This window comes from Hermetia illucens, chromosome 2 (assembly GCF_905115235.1).
Source record: "Hermetia illucens chromosome 2, iHerIll2.2.curated.20191125, whole genome shotgun sequence".
In the NCBI taxonomy this organism is placed as follows: Eukaryota; Metazoa; Arthropoda; class Insecta; order Diptera; family Stratiomyidae; genus Hermetia; species Hermetia illucens.
The window spans coordinates 135,386,575-135,410,915 of NC_051850.1; the positions used below are offsets into that span (position 1 = coordinate 135,386,575).

Genomic DNA, 24,341 nt, shown 5'->3' on the forward strand with positions numbered 1-24,341 from the left:
TCTTTATCAAAAGCTATATTCATGTTCGGATATATGCAGTTCATGGGAATGGAAACATTGACCCGCAGATAATTGTGTTGTAAATTTGAAACTGATGGTTTTGTGTTTTAAAATTTACTAATATGAAATAATTTTGAACGATAAAGACGGCAGGAAATATATGCAATCACATAAAGTTGTTTACGAAGAAAAAGGAACCATAGAAACTATTCCTGAGAACGAAATATTAGACTACTGGAGATAATAAATTAATATAAATAGTGGATTTTATGAAAAGATTTTGTTATAAGTGAAAAGTTGTCGTCAAGGATGGATTCGATTAACGAATTGTTGGGCTGCAAACCGCTCGTTTATATTAAAACGTCAGAGGTGGAAATGGGAAAACGGTATCATACCCATACCATAGAGAGAATGGAAACACGGTAAGTTAGAATTTAAAATTAAACTTTTCTTCTGGTAACATTTTTTATTTTTTCCATAGATATGGACAGGCCATCGTCGTGGATTTGGAGAGTAGTATGCGGCTATTTCTACCATCTCCCTATAGTAAATGTAGTGATAAGATGTTGGACGACTTCATTGCGGCGAAGTTGTCCTTGACTTGCAGCGGTGCGGTCAATTCCAAAAACTTGGAATTTCATCTTCATATATAATAATAAAATATATTTTAAATAATAATAATAATAGAACATGTAAATTTAGATTTAGATGTCAAAATGTATTATTACTCACAGAAATGTTACTTACAATAAAGAAAAAAAAGCAAAATTTATTATTTACAATGAAAACTTCTTTTTATTACATTTGATTATTTTGAGTTATAAATTTTTTCAGAAGGAATGCGTTTTGCAGCGTAGATAGTTACATTTTTCATGTTTAGAAGTAAATATTCTCCCCAAAATGTTGTTAGTCCACCTTCCCATTTCAATCCATCATGATTTTCGTATACGCAGTGTGCCTGGCATTGCAGCTCTCTTCATAGTGTTGTAAAACTGAAGGGAGGTTTCAGTTTAAAGTGTTGATGAAAATTTTCGACAGCTAAATCTTTGATAATGAAAACATTGTTGGATCCTCTAAATCCTTGCATGTTGATAACGAAAATCGTCATCATGATGATGAAATTTTGTAGTTTGTTTGCACGCCGAATGTAAAAGTGATACTGGATTAACATTTATGGTTTCTATAGTTTTTATACAAGTTTTTGAACTTAAGAAGTGAGTAGATTGTACTCTATCACACGATCATCAAGGAGCAAGCAGTAACCTACTGTTAAGGCAGGTACATCTACAGATGTTTGATGTCTAACCTTATGTCAACTGAGCCAGATTTCATGGATTGATTTTGGCGTGGACAATCAATTACTATAATTGGTACAGATTCCTTATATTCGCTTCATGGAAATAGTGGCTTAAGTTGTACATCGTAATTAGATTGTTGAAAATTGCAGCACATATCATAAAGAGCGAATTGATCATTAGGAAACTTGATATTCATATCGTCATAAGGATACGATTCGGAGTTTAAATGTATTTTGATATTCGTTAAATCGCAGTGATCAAATTTGCTGACATCTTTGCCTTCGAGATTTTTCCGATCTATCTGTAAAACTAAAATAACATATTTCGGACGATCGCTAGATGGCTACACCATTGATCGAGGCAACAGACGAAACGAAAGCTCCAGAATGTTATACACAGTAGGTTAGCCTCTTCATAGTTACAATCACTATATATTGTGAATCAACGCTAGAATCAAAATTATCCAAATCCTTACTGTGATTCATCGGTTGGAGCCATACTAGGACCACCGCTGACCATTTGGCAGTAATAGTAAATGTTTTGGTAGAAAGTGTACACCGAACACTTAAAGTAGTCCTGATATGCAACAATAATGGCAAAATCAATTTCATTTAAAGATATAAAACGTTTCATTTAAAAAAATAAAAATAAAAAGCGGTGGTCTGTGTAATAATTTATAAAGAATAAAGGGAGGAAAACGAAAGTGTTACCACCGGGCAATAGAAAACAATCGACAGTGTGAAAATCTATAAAAAAAAAACGGAATTAGAAAAACCGTATTAAATTGGTGAAAAAGGCGTCACCGTACTCAAAGGAGGGCGAGTTTCAGATAGCGACGAACAGAAAGCGCCGCAAAAATAACAGCAATCCGACTCCAGAAGAAATGCAGTCGGAATATGAGGACGCACCTGCGATCGAGTCAGCAATCATATCAAATGGCGATTCCGACGTTATTATTAAGGATAGGGTAGCATCCTTAGGTATGGAGAACCAGGAAATCGCGATCTTCAAAAAGGAGGGTGCAACCCTCCTCTGCAAGCTAGATAAGGCACTCGACAAAACCAAGTCCCTGGAAGAGCTGCTCTAGTGACTGTAAGCGACAATTGCTAGCAGTCTCAGCAGCCAACAATGTTAGGCACTTCAACCACGCTTACGTGCAACCGTAACAGAACACAAAATGAAACCATCCCGGAAAACCAACTCAACTTATTGAAGAAATTTCAAATTCCCATAGACAAAAAAAGTATTCAACTGAGATGAGTGGAACTGCTGACATTATACGAGATGATGGATTTCTTTAATATTGCTATGTTTCACAATAATAATGTCTCTGAAAGTGTTAAGGAGGCATTCGACAAGAAGAAGTCCTTGGAAGAGTTGTTCCTGTAAACGACGATTCCCTCCTTTGAGGCAACTATTTGAACAACGTTCTGGGATCGTACTGAAAACAACCTCCGCTGCACACCAACCACATCTACCGGCGTAACCGCAACAGAGGACAAAATCAAACAAGATGAATACTAGGCAAGCCGCACCGAGCAAACCATTCTAACAGTAATCATCCTCGTCCAAAGGACAACAGCAACAAGCACTTCGGATGAAGCAGCTAAGTATCAATATTCCTTCGAACGTAGTTATAGAACCCACCGAAAACTTTAGGGCCAAGAAAACCATAATATCCAACTCCATCACTAAGGAGGGAAAAACAATGAAATCGCTTCAGAAAAATCGGAAAATTACATTGGATTTCAACCCAACATGGTCGATTCCCGTTAACAGCAGATTATGTCGACTGGAATCCTGTTTACAACTATCTGAAAAAAATTAAAAAGAGACTGAAGAAATCATCCCGAAAAATCAACTCGGCCCTATCGAAGAAATTTAAAATTCCCATAGACAAAAGAAATATTCAACTGAGACGATTGGAATCGGTGACATTATACGAGATGATGGATTTCTTTAATATTGCTATGTTTCGTAACAATGATATTTCTGAAAGTGTTAAGGAGGCACTCTATAAGAACAAGTCCTTGAAAGCGCTTCTGGCCGAGCAAGCAGCTTGCGTGTCGAACGCACGCTAATGTCAATCGCGGTGGTCATGATATTCAAAAACAATTTCTGACAGCGAACATCAGTTTTGCTTGTTTATCCCTTTCCCCGCGCAACACCGATCCCTGATTTTAAGTAGCTGCAAGAACAGTGCCCACGTTGACGTCAAAGTTTCCTACTACTTCCTGGTGTCGTCGCGAGCGGCACTGACGTAAGCTTTTCGGTTTTTTTTTTTTTGTTATAGTAAACTGTTATTGTTACATAAATTGTCAACTATGGAAAATTGCGCAGCAGCCGTCAGCCGACGGGCCACGAACTGCGAAGCCCTTCAGTGACGTGGCAGGAGCCACTTCTGTATGGCGCTGGCGGATAGTAGTTCTGCTAGCGGCAAACTGGCGCCGGAGGTGTGGACCAGTGTTGAGGCCAGGCTGTCGGGCATTGTCTTTGAGCAGCTCCTGGACACCGAAGGCAAACACGCGGGACTCATCCCCTTCTTTGATTCCTCTCAGGTGGTCCGTGAGTTCCACGTTATAGCTTGCATGGACCAGTTATCTAGGGACTTTCTCGGTTCGTGTGTCACAAAGATCATCGACGCCTGGGAGGGCGTAAAGCTCAAGGTCATCCCTTATGACGAGATTCCCAAGAGGGCAGTCGTTCGCATCTGGTTGCCGAGGATCCGCATGGATAAGGACAAGCTCGTCCAATTCCTGCGTCTTCAAAACCCCGGGATTCCCATGGACAACTGGATTGTTATCAAGGAGGAGGAACCTCAGATAAACAGCCGAACTTTACTACTCCCTATAGAGGAAGAGTGCCTGGAGGCACCAAAAAAGCCGACTATAAAGTGTGGTTCGGAGTCAGGAATGCAAAGATAAAAGTGTTCCGCTCTGCAAAACCGGACGACGACCTAGATCCAATCGACGCCGCCAACGGGCTGTTGGAGGAGATGACGATCGACGGTCCGACGGGGACTGACAAACCCCCCATGCAAGCAGATCATGCTGAGGATAACGCAGATAAATCTGCAGCACTCGCAGTGCGCCTCGGCTAATCTACTTGTCTTCCTTTTAGAAGAAGACATCGAAGTCGCACTAATACAGGAGCCCTGGGTCGAAGGTGACCGAACCATCAAAGAACTCTAAAGCAAATGATTTAATTTATTCCACAGCGCAGGAGACGCTGATCAAGATAGACCTAGAGCATGTATTCTCGCGGGGAAGAGTCAGCACGCTTTTCTGTGTCCGGACCTGAGTTCCAGCGAACTAATCGTGGTCAAGCTGGAGAAGGCGGGGGCAGAGAACGTGTATATTTCCTCGGCTTACATGGCTCAAGACCGATCAGCTCTGCCAGAAGAACTACATCATCTGACGAACACCATAGCACCAAAGAAAGCCAACCTGTTGATAGGCTGCGAGCTGCGGCATATGCTTTGGGGCAGCTCGGAAATCAACTTCAAAATTACTTTCCAACTCCATGGTCGATTTCCGTTGACAACAAATTACATCAGCTAGACTCGTGTTTACGACTATCTGCAAAAGTTGAAAGAGGAGACTTAAGCAACGGTCCCGGAAAACCAACTCGGCCTATTGAAGAAATTTCTGGATTTCTTTATTTATTAGTGTTAGAAAGGCATTCGACAAGAACAAGTCCCCGGATTGCAAACGACAATTGTCTCCCTTGAAGTACCTAATTGGCCAACGTTCTTGGGATTGTGCCCGAAAAGAACCCCGGTCCAACGATAACATTAGGCTTCTCAAGCACCATCAACAAGAACAGGCTGATCAAGAAATCTGCAAGCCAAATCCTCTTCAAAAACAAAGAAAACTACTCCGCGACCAAACACCTTCTATCTGTGATTTGTGCACCTTTAAATTTATTTAGAATGAAGTCGCTTGAAAAGAAACTGAGTGACTGTGAAGACCGTCGCTGTAGTAAAATATGTCGCGGCGTAAATTTGCCTGCAGCGGAGTACTGGAGCGGCGTACACTCAAAGCGCCCGGTCCGGTGATGAAAAGTTCTTACATCCAGCGGTGAGGCTGCGCCGCCAGATCTGACCACGAGTCTGCCTCTTCGAAAACCAGTCGTCGCCGAGAGCGGATCAATTCAATTACAAGATAGGTTAGGATTTCATTGTTGTTTAATTTTTCTTTTAAGTTAAAAGTTAGTGATACTCTTGTAAGATGAAAGCTGCAAATTCTGAAGTACTCCATGAAAAAGTGTTATTAAATTATACCTATTGCCTGGATGGATGTCTAAATTCAAAAATTGTATTGAATTCCGACACATCAACATTCGAAACAAAAATTATTTTTCACCTCCAGAAATTACACTGGCTGGATTCGTGATCACGACTATCTGAAAAAGCTGAAAGACGAGACTGGAGAAAACGACCTGGAAAAACAGCTCGTCCTGTTGAAGAAATTTATATTCAATTGCTAACCTTGTACAAGATGGTGGATTTCTTTAATATCGTCATATTACACAACAATAATGCTTCTGAAAGTGTTAAGGAGGCGCTTGTCAAAACTGAACCGGTAACTACAAGCAACGATTGCCTCCCTTGTGACAACTATTCGAACAACGTTGTTCCGGGGGATTATGTAGAAAATAACCACCGCAGCAGTCATAGTAGCATTGAAAATAAAATTATACACCCCAACCATGCCTACCGACGCAACGCAACGGGAATAAACCAAGAACAACACTAAGCCAGCCACCCGACCATGCTAGAACAGCCGCACCCAGATTCGTGCAAGGAACCACAACAACACGCTCCTCAGAGGAAGCAGCTAAATACCAAAATTCCTTGGATTGTAGCTGTAGAACTAGCCGAACTTCAGGGCCACCCAGACCAAATACTACTCCGCAACGAAAGACCTTCATATGAAGAACCACATGAAGTTCTTTAACTATAATTCACTTCGGAGAAAGCGACATTGCTTATCGTTCGTGGACTAAATCATGCATATTCCACACAGGAAATTGCCGATGATGTAATGATCCAAAAATGCTCTAGCGTACTTTCTATCGTTCGTTACAACGAAGAAGCGAACATGATGTGGGTTTGGGGTCAGCCATCCAGCTGGGCTCTTTATTCGGAGGTAGAGAACTTGTTTCTCCTGTCGAGCTCTTCTTCCGGGTAAGTCATCAGCTCGTATACATCTCTTGAATGCCTGAGGGATGCGGCATCTTTCAGTGGATTATAGGATTGTTTGCCATGGACCCCGACTATGTTCTCATGTGTGAAGGCTTCATCGAGGGCATTCAGTGAATTGGGATTTTAAAGTTTGTTAACGTTGAGGTGGTAGAAGGTTGTTCCATGGTGTAGGGTTCAAAGTGTTCTTTGAGAGGTTCATCTTGATCTATGATGTATGACTCTGTTTTTAATTTGTCGAAGGGTGTTGTGGCGGAGTTTTTATTGTTGTGAAGGTGGTCTCTTTGTGTGAGTCTGTTAATTTCACTTAGTTTCCCAATGGTGGGTTTTTTGTGGAATTTGGGTAGACAATGGATCTATGATCTTTTGAGATTGTCGATTATGTATGTGTTAGGATGTGTATGTGATATGAAAAAGTAACAACCACAAAGCAATGAACCAAAGAACATACTAAATTCGAAATAGACCAATATAACGAATCGAAAATTAAGCGGCTACGCAACCAAAACTATAGCCAAATCCCACTGCAAACCAAGTACACCAACTATTTCTACCAGGGATCCGAAAGCCTTTATAAACCTTACTAACGCCCATGCGCCCCACTTAGCAGAAACCGTGTTTGGCTTTGCACCAAAATTTAGATTAGAAACCGAGGGCAATAAAGACATCACAGAAAAGAAAATAATCAGTCCTTTTGCCCTAAAGGGACATACACGAATAACTTTTAGCGTAAAACAAGATTACACTAGCACAATATCTCTTGATGAAAAGAATACTAGAAGCCAACATCAAGAAAATTTATAACAAAACTAAACACTTAAAAACAATGATCGCTAAAAAACGGAACAAATCCCATTTATTAATGCCTACAATGTATGGCACCATAAAGGTACATAAACCAATCCATACAATTAGACCAAAAGTAAACCCTAGAAACACAATAACCGGTCCTCAAACAGAAATACCGTACCAAACTACAAGGTCGCCCACACGAATCGCATGATACTTGCGTTATTATGAGAATAGTTCGACCGCACCGTGAAGATGGCAACACTCGTCAAAGAATGTGGCTGCGCATCTTTTGACAGATACTCACCAAAATCTCAGCGATTTTGGATGCGTAGTTGTTGTTTGACAATCGTTTGAGTGACTCAATATGAGTGTTTTTGTGAAAATGGAAAAAATCGAGTATCGAGCTATCATTAAATATTTGTTTTTGAAAGCAATACGCCTACACAAATTAAAGATCAGTTGGACTCTGTGTACGCGAACTCTGCACCATCATTTACCACCGTGAAATTTTGGACAGTTGAATTCAAACGTGGCCATACAAGCTTGGGAGACGATGAAAGTTCGGGACATCTAAAAACTGCAACCACTGACGATACCATCACTAAAGTTCACCAAATGGTTGTAAACGACCGTCGAATTAAAGTGAGAAAGATAGCAGAGGCAATGAATATGTCAAAAGAACTTGTTTTTCACATATTGAATGAAAATGTAAGCATGAGAAAGCTGTCCCCCTTTGGGTGCCGCGCTTGCTCATGTTAGACCAAAAACTTGTTCGAATGAACATTACCAACGTTTTATTGGCGAAGTTTAGGGGCAATAAATCAATTTTAGCGAAGATTAATTACTGTAGATGAAACTTGGATACACTGTGGCGCGGCTTCTGCCTCCAGCCTTGACAGCAGACAGTTGGTTTCTTGCAGTACAACGCTTCAACACCATTATACGCCCGAAACATTAGAAGAAAAAAATCTGTTTCACCGAGACAATGAGCTGCCTCATACCTCTGTGGTTGCCATGGTGAAAATCTAAGAATTACGGTTTGAACTGCTTGAATATCCTCCTTATTCACCAAATCTAGCCCCAAGCGATTACTTTTTATTCCTTATAATAAAAATTGCGCTCGGAGGAAAAAGATTTGTAACCAATCATTTTGCAGAGAAAAACGCCGAGTACTATTTGGATGGGTTAAAGAGATGGGAGCATCGCTGAGAGAAACTTACAAGACTATGTAGAAAAATAAAAATAAATTTAAAGAAAAAATGTCTTGTACCATTGTTAGGTCGGAAAAGTTTCAGGCGGCCCTCATACATGTCAAAGATATGTTCACCAATATCCCCACAAGACCCGCCACAAAACACATCATAACTAAATTCAGGAAATCAATATAGAGGAAATAGACTCTTTCGGAAGAGAAATAAAAAATCACATGACGTTCGCCATGCAAGAATTGAGCATCTTCAAAATTAATGAGATCATATATATAACGGAGGCTTAGCAATTGGTAGCCCACTAGCACCCATTGTGGCGGATCTCTCGGACATGGAAGACATTCATTTGCTCATCAGACATTCTATGCATCTACAAATATGTAGATGATATCATAATAATAGGAGCTATAGGTAGTATCTAAGAAACCAAAAAAAATTTTAGAACAAGGAAAAAATGACAAAGAATAATAGAAAGACCCGGGATCCATAGAATTCACGATTGCATATGAAGACATATTCAGATCCCTAAGCTACCTAGAAGTCACACTAACAAGGTCACTCGAAAATATCATTATAACCAACTGGTACAATAAAGACATTGCATCTGATAGGATCATCAACTTCATGTCAAACCCTCCCATCAAAATGATAACAGAAGTAGCTAAAGAATACATCAGAAGAAGATTAATTACCACAAACTTAATCTTCCATGAATGGACATTGAAAAAAGTCTACAGAATCTCGCGCAATCCGGAATAAGATCATAGGACCCGCAAACGAAGTGTTTAATATGTACAGCACGCCGTTAGTCTGGGACTCAGCAGATCGTGGGACGGAACAACAATCCCATTCCCAACCTTGCCAAGCCATTGACCGAGTCTCTCAAAAGGGGACGAACCATCGACTTTAATGATTTGTCACAAGGTCCTTTTAGGTAGGGATTTACCTATTTGCTACACAAGTAGAACCCTCACCAATTCCCAGATTAATTACTCCACAATAGAGAAGGAGGTCTTGGCCATTGTGTGGGCCACAAAGTATTTTCGCCCCTATTTGTTCGGGAGATGATTCAAAACCGTCACGGATCAGAAACCTCTAACTTGGATGCTTAGTCTAAAAGATCCCAACTGCCGACTTGTTCGTTGACGGCTGATATTAGATGAATTTGATTACGAGGTAATCTATAAAAAGGGCAGCCAGAACAGTAATGCTGACGGCTAGAGGAGAATCAAAATGAACAGAAACTATGATGGAGAACCTGAAAGCAGGATTGATGTAAATGTCGGCAATAGCATGCCGTAAGACGTAAATCCCTCCATGCAGACTACAAGAGGTTCAACAGTACATTCAGCCGACGAAGATGTGAGTTTCTAAACGAACCTTAAACGAATTTGCACTTCAAATTATCCTAGAAAAATCCATAAATAGACCACAAACATCCTTAGAATTGCCCTTTAAGAATAAACAGAGACGCATTATCAAAATGCAGCAATCAATTGGACAGGGTCGGCCATGACTTTGAAAAAAAATTGACAGGTACTATAAAATTGTTTTTCGAAGTCAGTCATTTGAGAAGTCCGTTGACAAAGTGGAAGTCAGTAGTAGAAATCCGGTGGAAATTAATCAAGGAGAAATTACATAATACCTATATAAATATTTATTTAAATACTTTCCATGTAGTACCTGTATAGTAGCGCAGAGAGAACAACCTCAATTCGACTTTATTGTTGAGATAGTTGTATTTAAAAATTTTGGGCAAAACAGTACAGGCGGATTTGATACTGTTAATGAGTCGTGTGCAGTTTTGAGGTTCCGCCATCGGCAAAAACAATTATTCCTAGACAAATAAGTTGGTTAAAGATTTCATGTTCTTCCCACTAATGCAAATAGAAAGAGTACAATAACCCGTCATACTGAGAACCTGGATTTTGTTGGTGTTTATCTTCATTCCGGCTCTGCTGACCTTCTCCAGATCTAGAGCCATTTGACCAAGGTTCATGACTCAGTGAGAGAGCAAGCAGATATCATCAGGGTGATCGATGTATATGAGGAAAGATGACATTTTATTAGCATGATTATTTATATTTTTTTGTTTATAGTTAAAGCTTCATAAACTCAAGTAATTAGGCTTGCAGTTTCGTCCAGGGCAGAGGCAATTCATCAGACGCTACCTCACCTTTCGCCTGGGAGCAGCGGAATCAAAGTGGCTACAAGGTAGTATGTGTATGAATTATATTCAGTTGGGGAGCAACTTACTTCCACGGTTGTGGTCCATGGACTCCTCAATCTCGGGCAAGTCCCCAAGATACAGAAATTAGGCCTGCAGTTTCGTCGTGGTCACTCCTCATTTATTCTTAGTACCAGCAGCCAGCCAGTGCTCTGTTGTCTAGCGTTCATGTGTCAAACACCTGTGTGGGATATATTTAGTGTTTTTTAGTGTACTCTCCATATCCCAAGTCCAACTGAATGTGTATTATTATAGGCTTAAGTTGTTTTTTTGTGCATTAGTGTATATGTACATAGGACTGCAGTGTGTGTTTGGAAATTTATGTTTTACCACTACGTCTTCGAAGCATAAACGCGCCGTTGAGTCATTCACTGATAAAATTGGAACTGTCAGACGTATTAAAAATGTCGAAATACTGCGAATAGTAGCTAATGAATATGGAGTTGGTACTTCTATAGTCTCAGATTGGATCAAATCCAAAACTAAACTGATTCAATATTCCACTAAAGTGTCAAATAGAAAAATCGTGGAACTAGCCAACCATGGGGGTTTTCTCGAATACACGCAATGTATCCAAGTCGTCTCCCAGGTTTCACCAGTGTATTCCAGGCGTAAGTACTGGACAGCCAAGCGGCCATCAAGACCTTGTACTCCGCGGCGACATCTTCCAGGCTGGTGGGGCAGTGCAGAGGCGCGCTGAACCGTCTGAGCGGCACGCTCAAGGTCACTCTCCTCTGGGTTCGCGGGCATAGGGCAACATACCGCTAGGCTCGACATACTCTACAATTCGCATTTCCGAAGCTGCGGAGAAGGGGGACCTCAGAGAGATTTCTAGCTGCAGGGTGGGAGAGCTGCTTTCTTCCGTGAATGCTACGGGCTGCCTCTGAAGATTCGAGCCGGCTGGACTCTGCCTCCCTGCTCCCATAATAACAGTTACGGTCTTAGGAGTTTGTGGCATCAAAACGGCGCACCAAAGCGCTAATTGGGCTCCTCGGAGCAGCCACTGATACCTACCTACCCTAGCCAACCATGAAAAAATGTTTGAAGCGTGAAAAAGGAATCGGACCCTATTATCCGGGAAAAGGCAAAATTATTGACTAAAATGTTAGAAATCACGGGAAAAACATTTACTACTTGTTCAGCTTGGCTAGACAGTTTAAAAGAAGGTACGACATTCGACAGCTAAATCTATGCCGTGAAAAAATCATCAGCCGACTCTGACGCTGTCGAAGTTTTCAAAACTGAATCTGAGGATATCAATCAAAATTACAACAAAGACCAGATGACAATTGAAACTGGGTTAAATTATGAAATGTTATCAAAAAGTCATTAGCTTCAATTAAGGAGAAAGAAGCACCAGGTCCTAAAGTTAACGAGCAGCGCATCACTATTTTAGCATGCCCGAATGCATAAACTACCCTTATGTAAATTGGAAAATCTAAGTGTCCAAGATGTTTAAAGAATATTACTCCAACCGCTCTGTCTGTGCATTACCGCGCTCAAAAAGGCGCTTGGATGTCCACTAAATTATTTAAAGAATGGCTCTATGACAAATTTGTTCCAAGCGTGGAAAAATTCCTCAAGTTCAAAAAACTTCCAAGAAAAGCTATTTTAATCATGGATAATGCCCCCGCGAACCCAAGTGAGCTTAGAAATGGTGATATTGAGGTAAGATTTTTGCCAGGGAATGTGACAAGCTCAATACAACTCCTGGATCAAGGCTCACTGTAGCTACACGCTACTACCGTGGGTATCTTCTGCGGTCCATTTTGCAGGATTGTGAGTTTTCAAACAAAAACAGCATAGACGTATTCAAATCACGAATCATGAAATGACACTTGTAGTTTAGTCGATGGCAGAAAGTTGGGAAAAATTAAACCTGGAACAACCCAAAAATCTTGGAACAAGTTGTATGAGGGTATACTACTGTGATCAAAACAAGGTGAAATTGTCATTTAAAACTCCCGCGCATTAGGAAGGCAAACCAATTCTTTTTCCTAGGTTGGTAGGACTGTCTAGAACCTTTGCCAGGCGTCTGTTTGTCCAAAGTTTTAATTATCTCCGAGTTACACGTGTTTTTGTAAGCAACCAAACGTGAACGAATATTCTTGTGAGAATACGTTAAAAATGTTTCGGAAGGCCTTTAGTGATCAAACTATGGCACAAAAAAATGTTTATAAGTGGTACAAAGAGTTCAAAGCAGGCCGAGAACGCGTTGAAGATGAACCGCGCTCTGGACGACCTATAACCTCTACCGACGAGGGCCACATCCAAAAAATTTGGTGCTTAAAAATCGTCGATTGACCATTAGAGACTTCGTTGATAGTGTTTGAATATCATTTGGCTCAGCCCAAACCATTGTGAAGGAAGTTTTGTGCCACAAACGCATCAAGTCTCGATTGATGCCAATGCTCAATTTTTTTGGAAAAAAAGCATTGGCTCTTCGCGTATTTTTTCCAAAAAACTCATATCATTCCGCAACCACCGTATCCTGATTTGGTTCCGTGCGACTTCTGGCTATTCAACAAACTCAAAAGGGCAATACGGGGACGCCGTTTTGACACGATTGAGGAGATCGAAGAAGGTCTTGGAGGCTATACCGAAAAAAAAGTATTCCCACTATTTCCAGGACTGGAAAAAGCGTTGGCAAAAGTGCGTTTTATCGGAGGGGGATTATTTTGAAGGGGATGAAACGGAATTATAAACAAATTCACCTTACGTTTTGATCACAGTACTACATTATGGTGGGGAAGTATATTTGGAAAATTTATTAAACCTATCTAATCAAATATCAGGCTGTGAAAATATAGACAATAATGACATTCAGGGCTGGTTGACATCTGATGATAAAGAACTGGAGTGATAGAGAATCAAACAGACGACTCAGACGGCATTGACAATTTAGAACGTATTTCAGCCATTTATGGATTCAAAGCTTTGGAGGTACAGTACGACAATTCATTAGTTGTTTTACTAGGGTTTCATTAATTACACTATTAAAGTAGACTTTGAAACACTAAAATATTTTTTCTTTTTAGCAATCTTCAGAAGCTTTACCATCCGACATCCTGCTCAACATCGGTTGAAAATGTTTTGAAAAATGACAAAACATTTTAAGATTCCTTTAAATACTTTGTCCATCATTTTAAAAAATAAAGAAAAGATAGTGGATGCTGCAGCTATTGGAGGCAGGAAACGACTACAAAACGTGAATTTCCTCGTTTAGAAGTTGGTTACATGGCTGAAGCAATGTATACGGTAAGCTGAAACCACTCCTCATAGAAGAAACTGTGAAGTCTAGGGCTTTTAAAAGGGCCCATTCATTACCTACAGCTGACCGGCAGAACCGAAAGGCGTGGATTACCACTATGGCTACTATCATTAAATAACGATATGAAACGTCAAAAGTGACGAATCTTGTTATTCCTGGACAATTGTACAATGCACAACAATCCTCCACCTTTGTCTAATGTACAACCTATTTTTTCCTCCAAACACGACATTGAAACTACACCCGATCAAGGCACTTCAAAACTTTTTACCGTCATGAGGTTGTGAAGATAGTTCTAGAGAGCATTGAAAACGGTAATTAGCCTTCTATATCTATTCTCATAGCTATGTCGATGGTTGAGAAAGCATAGAAGAGTGTAAGCGCATCTACAATTTTTAATTGTTTTTGGAAATGTGGATTTCCTATCGATGCCCAACCATTTGGTTCTGTGGCGCAGCAGGGTTAAGAGCATTCGAAATTTATTTCGAATGTTGTTAATTCGACTGTCAGATGCCACCATCGGTGTTCTCCGTCGCGGAGTAGGTTAGAAAATCAAATGTGAAAAATAATTGAAGTTTAAAAAGTTGAGTTGACAACGAATTTTCAGTGAAGCTAAACGAATTATTGAAAAGTTGTAAAATTTAACTTTGAGAGAGTCTCGCTAATTATTCTTTAACTTTGCATAGCAGCATGGGGAGTCCTGTCTGATGCTGAAATCCTGACCTTCAAAGACACTCCGCACGGCATGTGATGAACCTTTGCAGGAAAACATCCTAGTAAATTTGTATGTATACATACAACATATACAACTCCAAGTATTTGAAGCCCTATTTACTCTGACGAAAGTTGTGGATATCGCAAGACTTAGTAGTTCGAAGCAGACAAAAATCACAGTAAGTATAATAAAACACTCTTGCTAAATCGAAATTTTTTGATGACCGCGCGAACTTTGAATTATCAAGAGTCGACTGTAAATTTATAAATGTAATGAGGATTTTACTTATAATTTTCCTGTATAAAAAAAACCAATATGCGTAATCCGGAAAATAATGTTATCTGTAACGGCTCCGCCCCCTTTATTTCAGTTAAAAAGGATTCTACTGCATCCTCAATTAACATGGCCATATCAAGCCAGTGTAGGGTCGCGCCTTGCTAAGATCAGAGGCGGGAGAACCATCGATTAAGGATCTAGTTCGTCATATGTCTTCCCTCTCGATCGCGACACTCGGGTCACTAGTTTTTACTCCGCGCATTATCACGTGGTAGCATTAGGTTTGCGAATATCTTTGGCCATGACATCGAGAAAATTGCTTTTCGATGTCAAGGGAGAAATGGATTTAGTCAGTTGGCAAACGTTGCCTAAAGAGAGCCTCTTATCCGCATTAATTTGGGAAGGAATAAAAGTGAACAAATACTATTCAACTTGATTATATTGCAAAAAAAACTTAATAGGAGAGATCGGGGCAATTCGTGACAACGAAGAATTTGTAAAAGGCACCACAGGAACCCACGTGAGACTAAAAATCTGAATTCCAACCTAGTAGGCGGCCTCCTAGGTTAGAATGAAATTTGACACGCTAATCTGGCACTGTACGTTGTTGGTGGCGTAATATAACAAATGAAAATATAACAATCGCTTAACCAGGATTGACGCCAGTGTTTCTTTAAATGAAAATTTGCAAAAAGAAAATAAACAATTTTTAACATATTTCAGATATTTAATGAAGATCAGGAACGAGTTGGTTGGTCGATTACATTTTGGAAGCATCTGACATTTATTTAGGACTTTCATCAAAGGAAAATTGGCCTACGAGTATGCGAGACAACTGAATTTGGGCATACCAAATTCTTGGACGGAGCAAGAAACTGCCGGAAAAGATTTCCCCAATTTTTTGAAACGGCACCATAATTTGTCCATACGTAAGTCCCAAGCTACGAATCTCGCCGGAACCCCCACTTTTAAAAGAATGACTGTCAATGGATTTTTCTAAAATCTACAAACTACGTACAACCGATTAGACTATCCTCGACGGTCCAACTACAATATGGACGAAACTGGTCTTATCACCATACACACTCCTTGTACAATTGTAAGCCGCAAAGGTTTGAAGCAGATTGGGCGGACCACCTTGGCAGAAAGAGAAACTCTCGTGACAATGGCGTTGGCTGTATCAGCGCAAGGTAGCTATATGCCACCATTTTTCGTATTCACACGAGTAAACTTCAAACCTCATTGTCCAACGCACCCATTGGCAGCGCCGGAAGCGGAAACAAGAGTGGCTGGATGATTACTTCTGATTTGTTGTTGTTTTTGAAATATTTCCGAGATCACTCAAGCTTCAGCAATAAATCCAGTACTTCTCATTTTGAACAATCATCAATCTCTAGTGAAGCTCTCCTGTTTTATCAACACAATCATATAAGTTTTGTCTTTGTCGCCATACTGTTTGCATAAACACTTGCCCATGGATCGGAGTGTTTTTGATCCATTGAAAAAAAAATTGTACAATCATTATTATGATGTTTGGATGTTATAAAATCCTGAAAAGACGATGACAATATATGACATCCCTTCGCTTGTCACCTCTCCGTATCTAGATTTAGAGCGACAGGAATCTTTTCCCTGAATCCAGATATTTTTGGAAAAATTATTATTATTTATAACAGTCTAATCAGGAAAAAGAAAAGAAAATTCGATATCCCAACGAAATTGATAAGACTGACTAGGCTGACCCTGACCAATGTGCGAGACCAGATAAAAGCAGCAGGATCACTCTCGGCACCATTCAACATCAACAACGGTTTAACACAAGGGGATGCCCTATCAGGCGTCCTCTTCCACCTGGCCCTAGAGAAAGTGATTCGCGACGCCGATGTAAATGCGAGAGGCACCGTCCTCTTCAAGTCCACCCAACTTCTGGCCTACGCTGATAATATCGACATCATCGGAAGACCAACCCGAGATATACAGTCTACCTTCATCGAGATCGAGCAGGCGGCAACGTCAGCGCCAAAATCAAAAGAACATCGAATCGCACCGGTCAAACGAAAACAATGAAGATAGGAAACTACAACTTTGAGAACGTTGAAAATTTCTCCTATCTGGGGTCACAGGGTCCTATCACAAAATCACAACCGATAACAGCTATGACAATGAAATCCGCGCACAGTTGTTGACAGCCAACAGAGCCTATTTCAGCTTTCAAAAACTGTTTCGCTCGAAGCGTCTCACCATAAGATCAAAGCTCTTACTGTACAAGACTGTCAATCCTTATGTATTCTTCGGAGACTTGGGCTCTTAGCAAAAAAACTGCGGATTCTTGGCCGCGTTCGAGAGAAGAATCCTCCAAAGAATTTTTGGCCCCCTACATGAGGATGGACGATTCCGTAGCGTACATAACGACGAAATCTATGAGCGATACCACGACCGTCTAGTTGTGGATAAAATCCGGCTCAACAGGTTGCGGTGGGCGAGTCACTCAATCCGTATGGATGAGGATGATCCAGCCCGAAAAATCTATAAGAGCAATATCTATGGTAGAAAAAGAAGACGAAGCAGACTCTGCCTGAGATGGAGCGATGGCGTAGATCAGGATGCCAGACAGCTTTTAGGGATATCGAATTGGTGGACCTCGGCGCATAACCGGGGCGTCTGGACTTCCTTATTAAGGCAGGCCTAGACCAGATACCGATTGTTGCGCCGTTGATGATGATGAATCAGGAAAAATTCGAAAACCCAAAATGTGACGATTTCCCCCGGTCTCACCTATCCATGTTTCATTGGCCGAAAGTATAAAATAAAGTAATATTTATAACATTTGGCAAAAAAGAGGAGCAAAGTGCAATGCGATGCTAGAACGTTGGCATCGGACCCTGAAAGCAGCCACTATGGCCAGTCGTCCTTGTCGCGGGTCTTGCCTTCCATTTTGTTTGGCCTTGTTCTTTCGCCAAAATCCCTCGTTTTTAGCTGAGGGCGGTGTGCTACAGTGGAGGTAACGTACACGGTTTTCGAATAGCGTGGGCCATGACACCGAGAGAATTGTTTTTTCGATGTCAAGGGAGAAATGGACTTAGTCAGCGACCAATCGTCACCGAAGAAAAGTCTCATATCCGCGTTCATTTGGGAAAGTCTAAAAGTGAACAAATGCTATTCAACTTAATATTAAGTTATAAGTTATAAAAAGAACTTGGTATCCAAGTTTTATTGGTTGAAAATATAAAATAATGTAATGACTTGAGAGGGACTGCAGTCTCCATAAAGCTGGGCAACAAATATAGTGGCACCATACTCGTTGCACTAACGCAACATGTATTTGCCGTGATGTTTTAATTCTTTGCAAAGATGACCAATCAAAGATTGTTGAATTCTCGTTGCAATTGTACAGTATTGAAACTAAAAGTCACGAGTCTGAACCCAATTGGTTCGAACAAACAACAACAAACACTATTTAGCAGATGAAATCCATAAAAACTTTCGATCTAATTCTACTATAATGGCGGTCATATTATTCCTGGTCGCAAGGGGCCCATAACAAATAACCAAACGCACTTAGATACTAAACGGCGCTTACAACAGTTACTCCTAGAAAAATTCCCCTTCCTCTTTGGATAGCCTGATGTACATTACCAACAAAATCAGAAAAGACTAGAAAAGATATTGTCAAGTTTTCCGATTTATAGATATCATAAAATCAAATTCTACTGTAACAATTCACGAAGATAGGGATTTTTTTTAAAGAAAGAAAGTTACGGATACGCGGATTTTATGGATTTTCACCCTAAGGACATCCATTAAGCATCAAGTCTCCTGTACGGTTGCGGTAACCCCTGCTAGCTGAATATGTATAGATCTCATTAGTCGCGAAATTCGTCAACAGAATGCATGTTCGGAAATAAATTGGTTTTAGACTACAATATCTAAGCATCCATTGACCTATTCCAATTGATTTTTAGTCAAGGTAATTACTACCTACATTTAAAAAAATGATATTAGTTGATTCTTTCTCATTGTGAAGTTCGAGGAGTTAGAAGACACTTTTTATCTAATCAAATTGAATAATCAATAGATGTAAATATAGGTGAGACGCTTGAAGCCAACTACTTATTGGTGATCACCTCTTGCATGACCTTCTTATTAACTTGATACAGCCGCTTTTCTGACTGAGTTCCAATTTGAAAGAAGATTCTAATATTTTGTTGATATCAATGGATACCACTTATTTAACCACTTAAATACTTATGCTACCGATCTTCTAACTTAAAATCTAATAATTTTTCTGATTTCTTTGTCCAATTTTGAAAATAATCTGTTTTTAAGAGGTTCCAAGCAGACTGATATTCCTCTGAACAAAATTTTGCTTCTTTGTAAGTTATTTTATGGAAATCGTCAGAATTTGGATAAAAGCTTTTTTGTAAAGATGGTTGTGAAGATAAAGTAGAAACAAATTCATGAAATAACCATACTTTAGATATTCTTAATGCACCTGAAATGGTGTTTCGTTTAGATTTCGTAACTCCTTGTCGTTTTCCGGATACGGCTACCTCCAGAGGTCTGAAACAACAAACAAGCACAGACATCAACTCTGTGGAATTGGAATTTACTGGGTAATAAATTGGACAAGGAATATTCAAAATTAACTTTAATCTAAAAAAAACTCGCTCTCGAATGAATTTAAAAATGTACTCACTTCTCTTGAACATCAGCCCATACTATACTCGCAGGCGATGGATCCGTTTCAGTTGTTTGTTCAAACTCAAATTTTAGATCGGGTGAGCAAATGTTAATCCTTGGCATTTGCAACTTGTATCTTTCACTGTTGAAACTCACTTTCCGCCACCGACCGTATAATGCTCGTTTTACCGATATTTCACTAACTTGACCAGAAAACGTTAGAGTTTCAAAGTACACTGGCTTATCCAAAAATATATTTATTAACGCTCCTTGAATTCCTAGTATATTCCAACGAGACAACTTGTCACTACACGATACCGATAAAGTTCTTATACCACGTCCCGGTTTTGTCCGAATCGCACCTTCGTCTTGAGACATTAAGTCTGTATTTTCATTAGCTGCTATGAGTTTTGCACCTGTGAAATTGTCCGTAAATTCTGGAGACAATTTCATTTTTTTCGTCCCTGGCTCAATTTCTTCGTCACCGGTAGATTTTGAAACTATAGTTGCATCCCCACAAGGAGCGTGGGTACTAAAAAAATGGAAACTTATTCCATTCTTTATGGAATATTTTCCTGTCTGTTCATTGTATGCTAATGGGCTCCCATCCGATAAATAGTTTCGAATGCTTGCATACAGATACCGGAGGAATCCACGTCTTGCCATAACTTCAGCGTGAGAGTCATTCAAAATCAATCCTTTTTCGCACAACTGATCACTTCCGATACATTTTGTACCAGTTCCTAACGAAATAACTTTGGCATTTTTCGAATTGCTGTCACATTGTATTATACATGATAATACTGTCCATTCATTTGTTGTCGGCTTTCCGGTACGCGGAAGGGAATTGAATTTTTCTATACAAAGCTTAAAAATTTGATCAGCTGGAACAAATGAGGTAGTCTCCATCATACAGGACCTGCAAGGATAGAAAATAGAAACTACCTTCAATGAAATTGATATTGTGGTGTTTATTATGCCTTTAGTCGACCTGAATACATGGTTTATAAGCACATTTGATTCGTGCATAGTTGAAGGACTGTTTCCCGCAAAGTGGAAGGGCAGAAGTTGGTTCTAAGTGGCAGATAATATGGAACGAATGTAGGGCAGGTAGAATCACATATGAATACGTAAAATATGAATATGGGTTCGAGATGGACTTCCTCCTAACAGGACATGGTAGCTTGAATAAGTTTCTCTTCTCACCGAGCGTTGCTTCCGGTCAGAATTGTGTTTTGTGTGAGACAGATTCAGAGGACTGGTTTCATGTTGTCTTTGTTTAGACGACATGGGCGTTCATGAACGCTATCTTCAATTTTAGACAATGCTACTCGTGGGTTCAAGCGAGAAGTTGCGCCATACAACTGGGCCGCTGTACCCCTTAGTTACGGCACAGGCGTTAAATAGGCCTCGCATCCTCTGATATGAATGCTGCGCCAGTCAGGCGAGGTTCTGATTGTTATCTACAAATCAGTCTGTATCGGAAGAGAACCGTGGGGTTATACTTACACTCTTGCCCTATATGGGAAAATTCGAGTTTTGCGTAAGACTATACAATCGTGATGCTCCTTAACTTGCGCCGGAACCCTGCAGCCAAGATCCTGTCAAAAACCCCCTCAAAGTCACGAGAGCGACCTTACAGTAGTCGATAGAAACATTTCAACGTCGCATTCAGATATGCTGTGACTAGACCTTCCAGGGGATAAAAACACGGTGCCCCAAAAGGGAGAGAGTATCTTTAGAGGCTCACCATCTCACTTCACTCCGGCTCGGAATGTCCAGCTTATATCACCGGAATCCTTGCTCAAGTTGGGAACGGGAGCGTTCTGGGAACCCCCGAAAGTTTCGAGATTGCTCGCCCACTAATCATCAAAATGGGGGTCAGACACAGAGCGCTGGATAGACTGATGCGGAATATAACTGCCTGGGAGCCAACCTGTCTTTCTTTGAGGGTGATACGTGGCTGAAAGGAAACCTATTTTTCGTAGGAATGTTTGAAGCTCCTCCACTATCAAAAACCAGAATTTATGCGTCGATAAGTGACAATGGACGAAAGATGGGGAACCGACCCCAAAGTGTAGAGTCGGCTGGCAACTGACTTCAGTATTTCGGGGTGCGCATGACTATTATGTAGTATTATTGAAGCGTTTGAAGGATGACGTCACGGAAAAACGCCCCATTTGAAGAAAGAGAAAGTGCTGTTTCATTAAGACAACGCACTGTGTCACAAATCAATGAAAACGATTGCAAAATTGCATGAATTGGGCTTCGAATTCCTTCTGCATCCACCGTGTCCTCCAGATCTGGCCTCCAGCGACCTTTTCCTGTTCTCAGAAATCAAATCAAGAGAATTTAGCGCCGATAAAGAAGTAATCGCCGAAACTGAAGCATATTTTCAGGCTAAAGACAAATCGTACCATAAAAATGGTATCGAAAAATTGTATGACCGCTATAATAGTTGTATCGCCCTCGAAGGCAAATGTTGAATAATCAAATCAAATTCTGTGGAAAAAGAAATTTTTCTTTCTTCTGCCTAAACCGTTAGTGAGCCGTGATAGCCACAACCTGTACGATGTGACCCCACTGTTATAAGAACCGTTCCCATTGAATAGTGTGCAGTCGGGGATAACTGATTATATTCGAACTGAGCCTGATAGCTGCAGTGAATAAGTGAATAAGTGTGACCTTACCGCGCTATAGGGGCTATAGCACAGCGTACACATACTCGTGGGAATCAAATGAACGAGCAATTCAAAAAAAGCCAAAAATAACACATATGAACAAACAAACGGGAGCACCATGCGGAGGCACATCTCCGCTACACAGAGAGCCAGATGATTACACCCAAAAGGGGAGAAGTTGGGAAGTTAAGCAGAGGAACCAAAGTCAACATCATTCTCCAAAAAAAAAAAACACTGTGTGCGTTGTTTGATAACACATCGCACACAGAGATACGAGATGCCTTAATCCGCAAGGGAGTGGGAAACACCCTGGCCTTCTGGATGGACAGAATGTTAAAAAGTATGCAGGCAAAAAAGTCATAAACATCACTCAAAGTTGTCCACAGGGCTGGATACTTTTACCGCTTATGTGGATTATGATAGTGGACGAATTCATAAAAGAATTAACAAATACTGGAATGCAAGTCCATTAGGACACCCTAGTTGGTAGAATCCAAACTGGACTACGAATTACTAATAACTGGTGCAGAAAGAAACGAGTGGCAGAGGTTAAGTATTTGGGAATCACACTAGACCAAAAACTACTCTGGACAACACATGCTGAAAATATATGTCGGAAAGCCACAAGGGCTCTGATGACTTGCAGGTTCATAGCAAGAAGAAAATTAGGGATGCATACCGAAGAGGCTGCACCGAACGGTAATCTGGGCAGAAAGAACTGAACTCAGCACAACAGCCAGAGAGTTGCACAAACTTCAAAAATGAACCTGCCTGTGTATCAGTGGGGCAATGAGAATATATCCAACGGCATGCCTAGAGGTCCTTCCTGGATTAACTCTTCCCCATCTACACATACAGATGCAAGCAAGGAGGCAATGAATAAGGCAATGGACGAGCTGCCAAGGAAAGAAACAGCGCCGGCGCTATACTGGCGAGAGCCATTCTGTGAAGTCTGCAATGGGTTCATGGACTCTACACAAAAAAAAGAACGGCTGAGGGAATAGTACTTAACGAACTTACCTGGAATGGAACAGTCCAGGGAATTCATGGGGGATACGAACCTAACCACTCGAAACCTTACCAAAAAGAATTTTCGGATCATAGTGGGAATGATCACTCATGATTGCAGGCTAAACGATCGAGTGACGACCAATGAAGGGATAGCGAATACATTCAATGCGCTCATCTTTTTCTTCCCCGAGAGATGTGATTTCAGAACCAACTTTACACGACGGAGGAATTCAGACAGCAGGGCATCCTTCAGATCACCAACCCGAGCATGGGATCCTAGCAAAATTCCTAGGTACTTGTAGAAGTCTGCCTCGGTCATAGTTTTGATGTGGAGGTCACCGATGCTATGTCGGGCATACGGCTCGTGATGCGGATGGCTTGGATTCGACACTTGTCTAATACAAAATCCATCCGAATACCACGGCTGAACATGTCTATTATTCGCAACAGACTTCTAAGGGAGTCATCAGTAGCATACAACTTGATGTCATCTACATCAAGTGTATAAGCTCACACTTAGCACGTAGGCCATATTTGATTGCGAAATCATGCCCTCTAGCTTCATTCAGTAGCCATGAAAGGGTGTTCAGTACCATGCAAACCCAAAGGGGACTCGACGAATCCCCATGGAAAATGCCTCTTCGTATACGGATGGGCTGTGAGGTATTGGCACCCTCACATGAACGGAGTGATAAAGTGGTATGCCACCCTTCCATGGCTGTCGCGAAGAACTTTATTAGTTTGGGATCAATGCAATACAGACCTAGGACATCGATTAGCCAGGTATAGGGTATGCTGTCGAAAGCCTTGGCATAATCGAAATAGCAACCAAAGAGGATTCCGGTCAGCCAACGTAAACCTCCAAAGTGAGCCACGTGGACATTCAGCACCATCGATTAACAACGACGAACTGCGTTTGCTAGTCGAATCCGACACACATCAGTGTGTGAGAAACATTGCAGAGAAGCTGGGTGTACAC

General features: G+C 40.7%; 1 protein-coding gene across 3 annotated transcripts in view; it reads right to left on the reverse strand.

Annotated features, from left to right (window-relative positions):
- Positions 1-20,588, reverse strand: part of LOC119648232 (tRNA-specific adenosine deaminase 1) — a 76,730-nt gene extending 56,142 nt beyond the window's left edge. For 2 of the 3 annotated variants that reach the window (XM_038049854.1, XM_038049853.1), the window contains exons 1-2: positions 19,687-20,588; positions 19,483-19,550 (exon numbers count right to left, since the gene is read on the reverse strand). In XM_038049854.1, coding sequence (XP_037905782.1) covers positions 19,483-19,550; positions 19,687-20,582 — 964 coding nt within the window. In that variant the 5' untranslated portion in view covers positions 20,583-20,588. Of the gene's footprint in view, positions 1-18,663; positions 19,551-19,686 lie in introns of those variants that run through there. The other variant, XM_038049852.1, reaches the window with a different exon arrangement.
- Between the last annotated feature and the right edge of the window lie 3,753 nt (positions 20,589-24,341).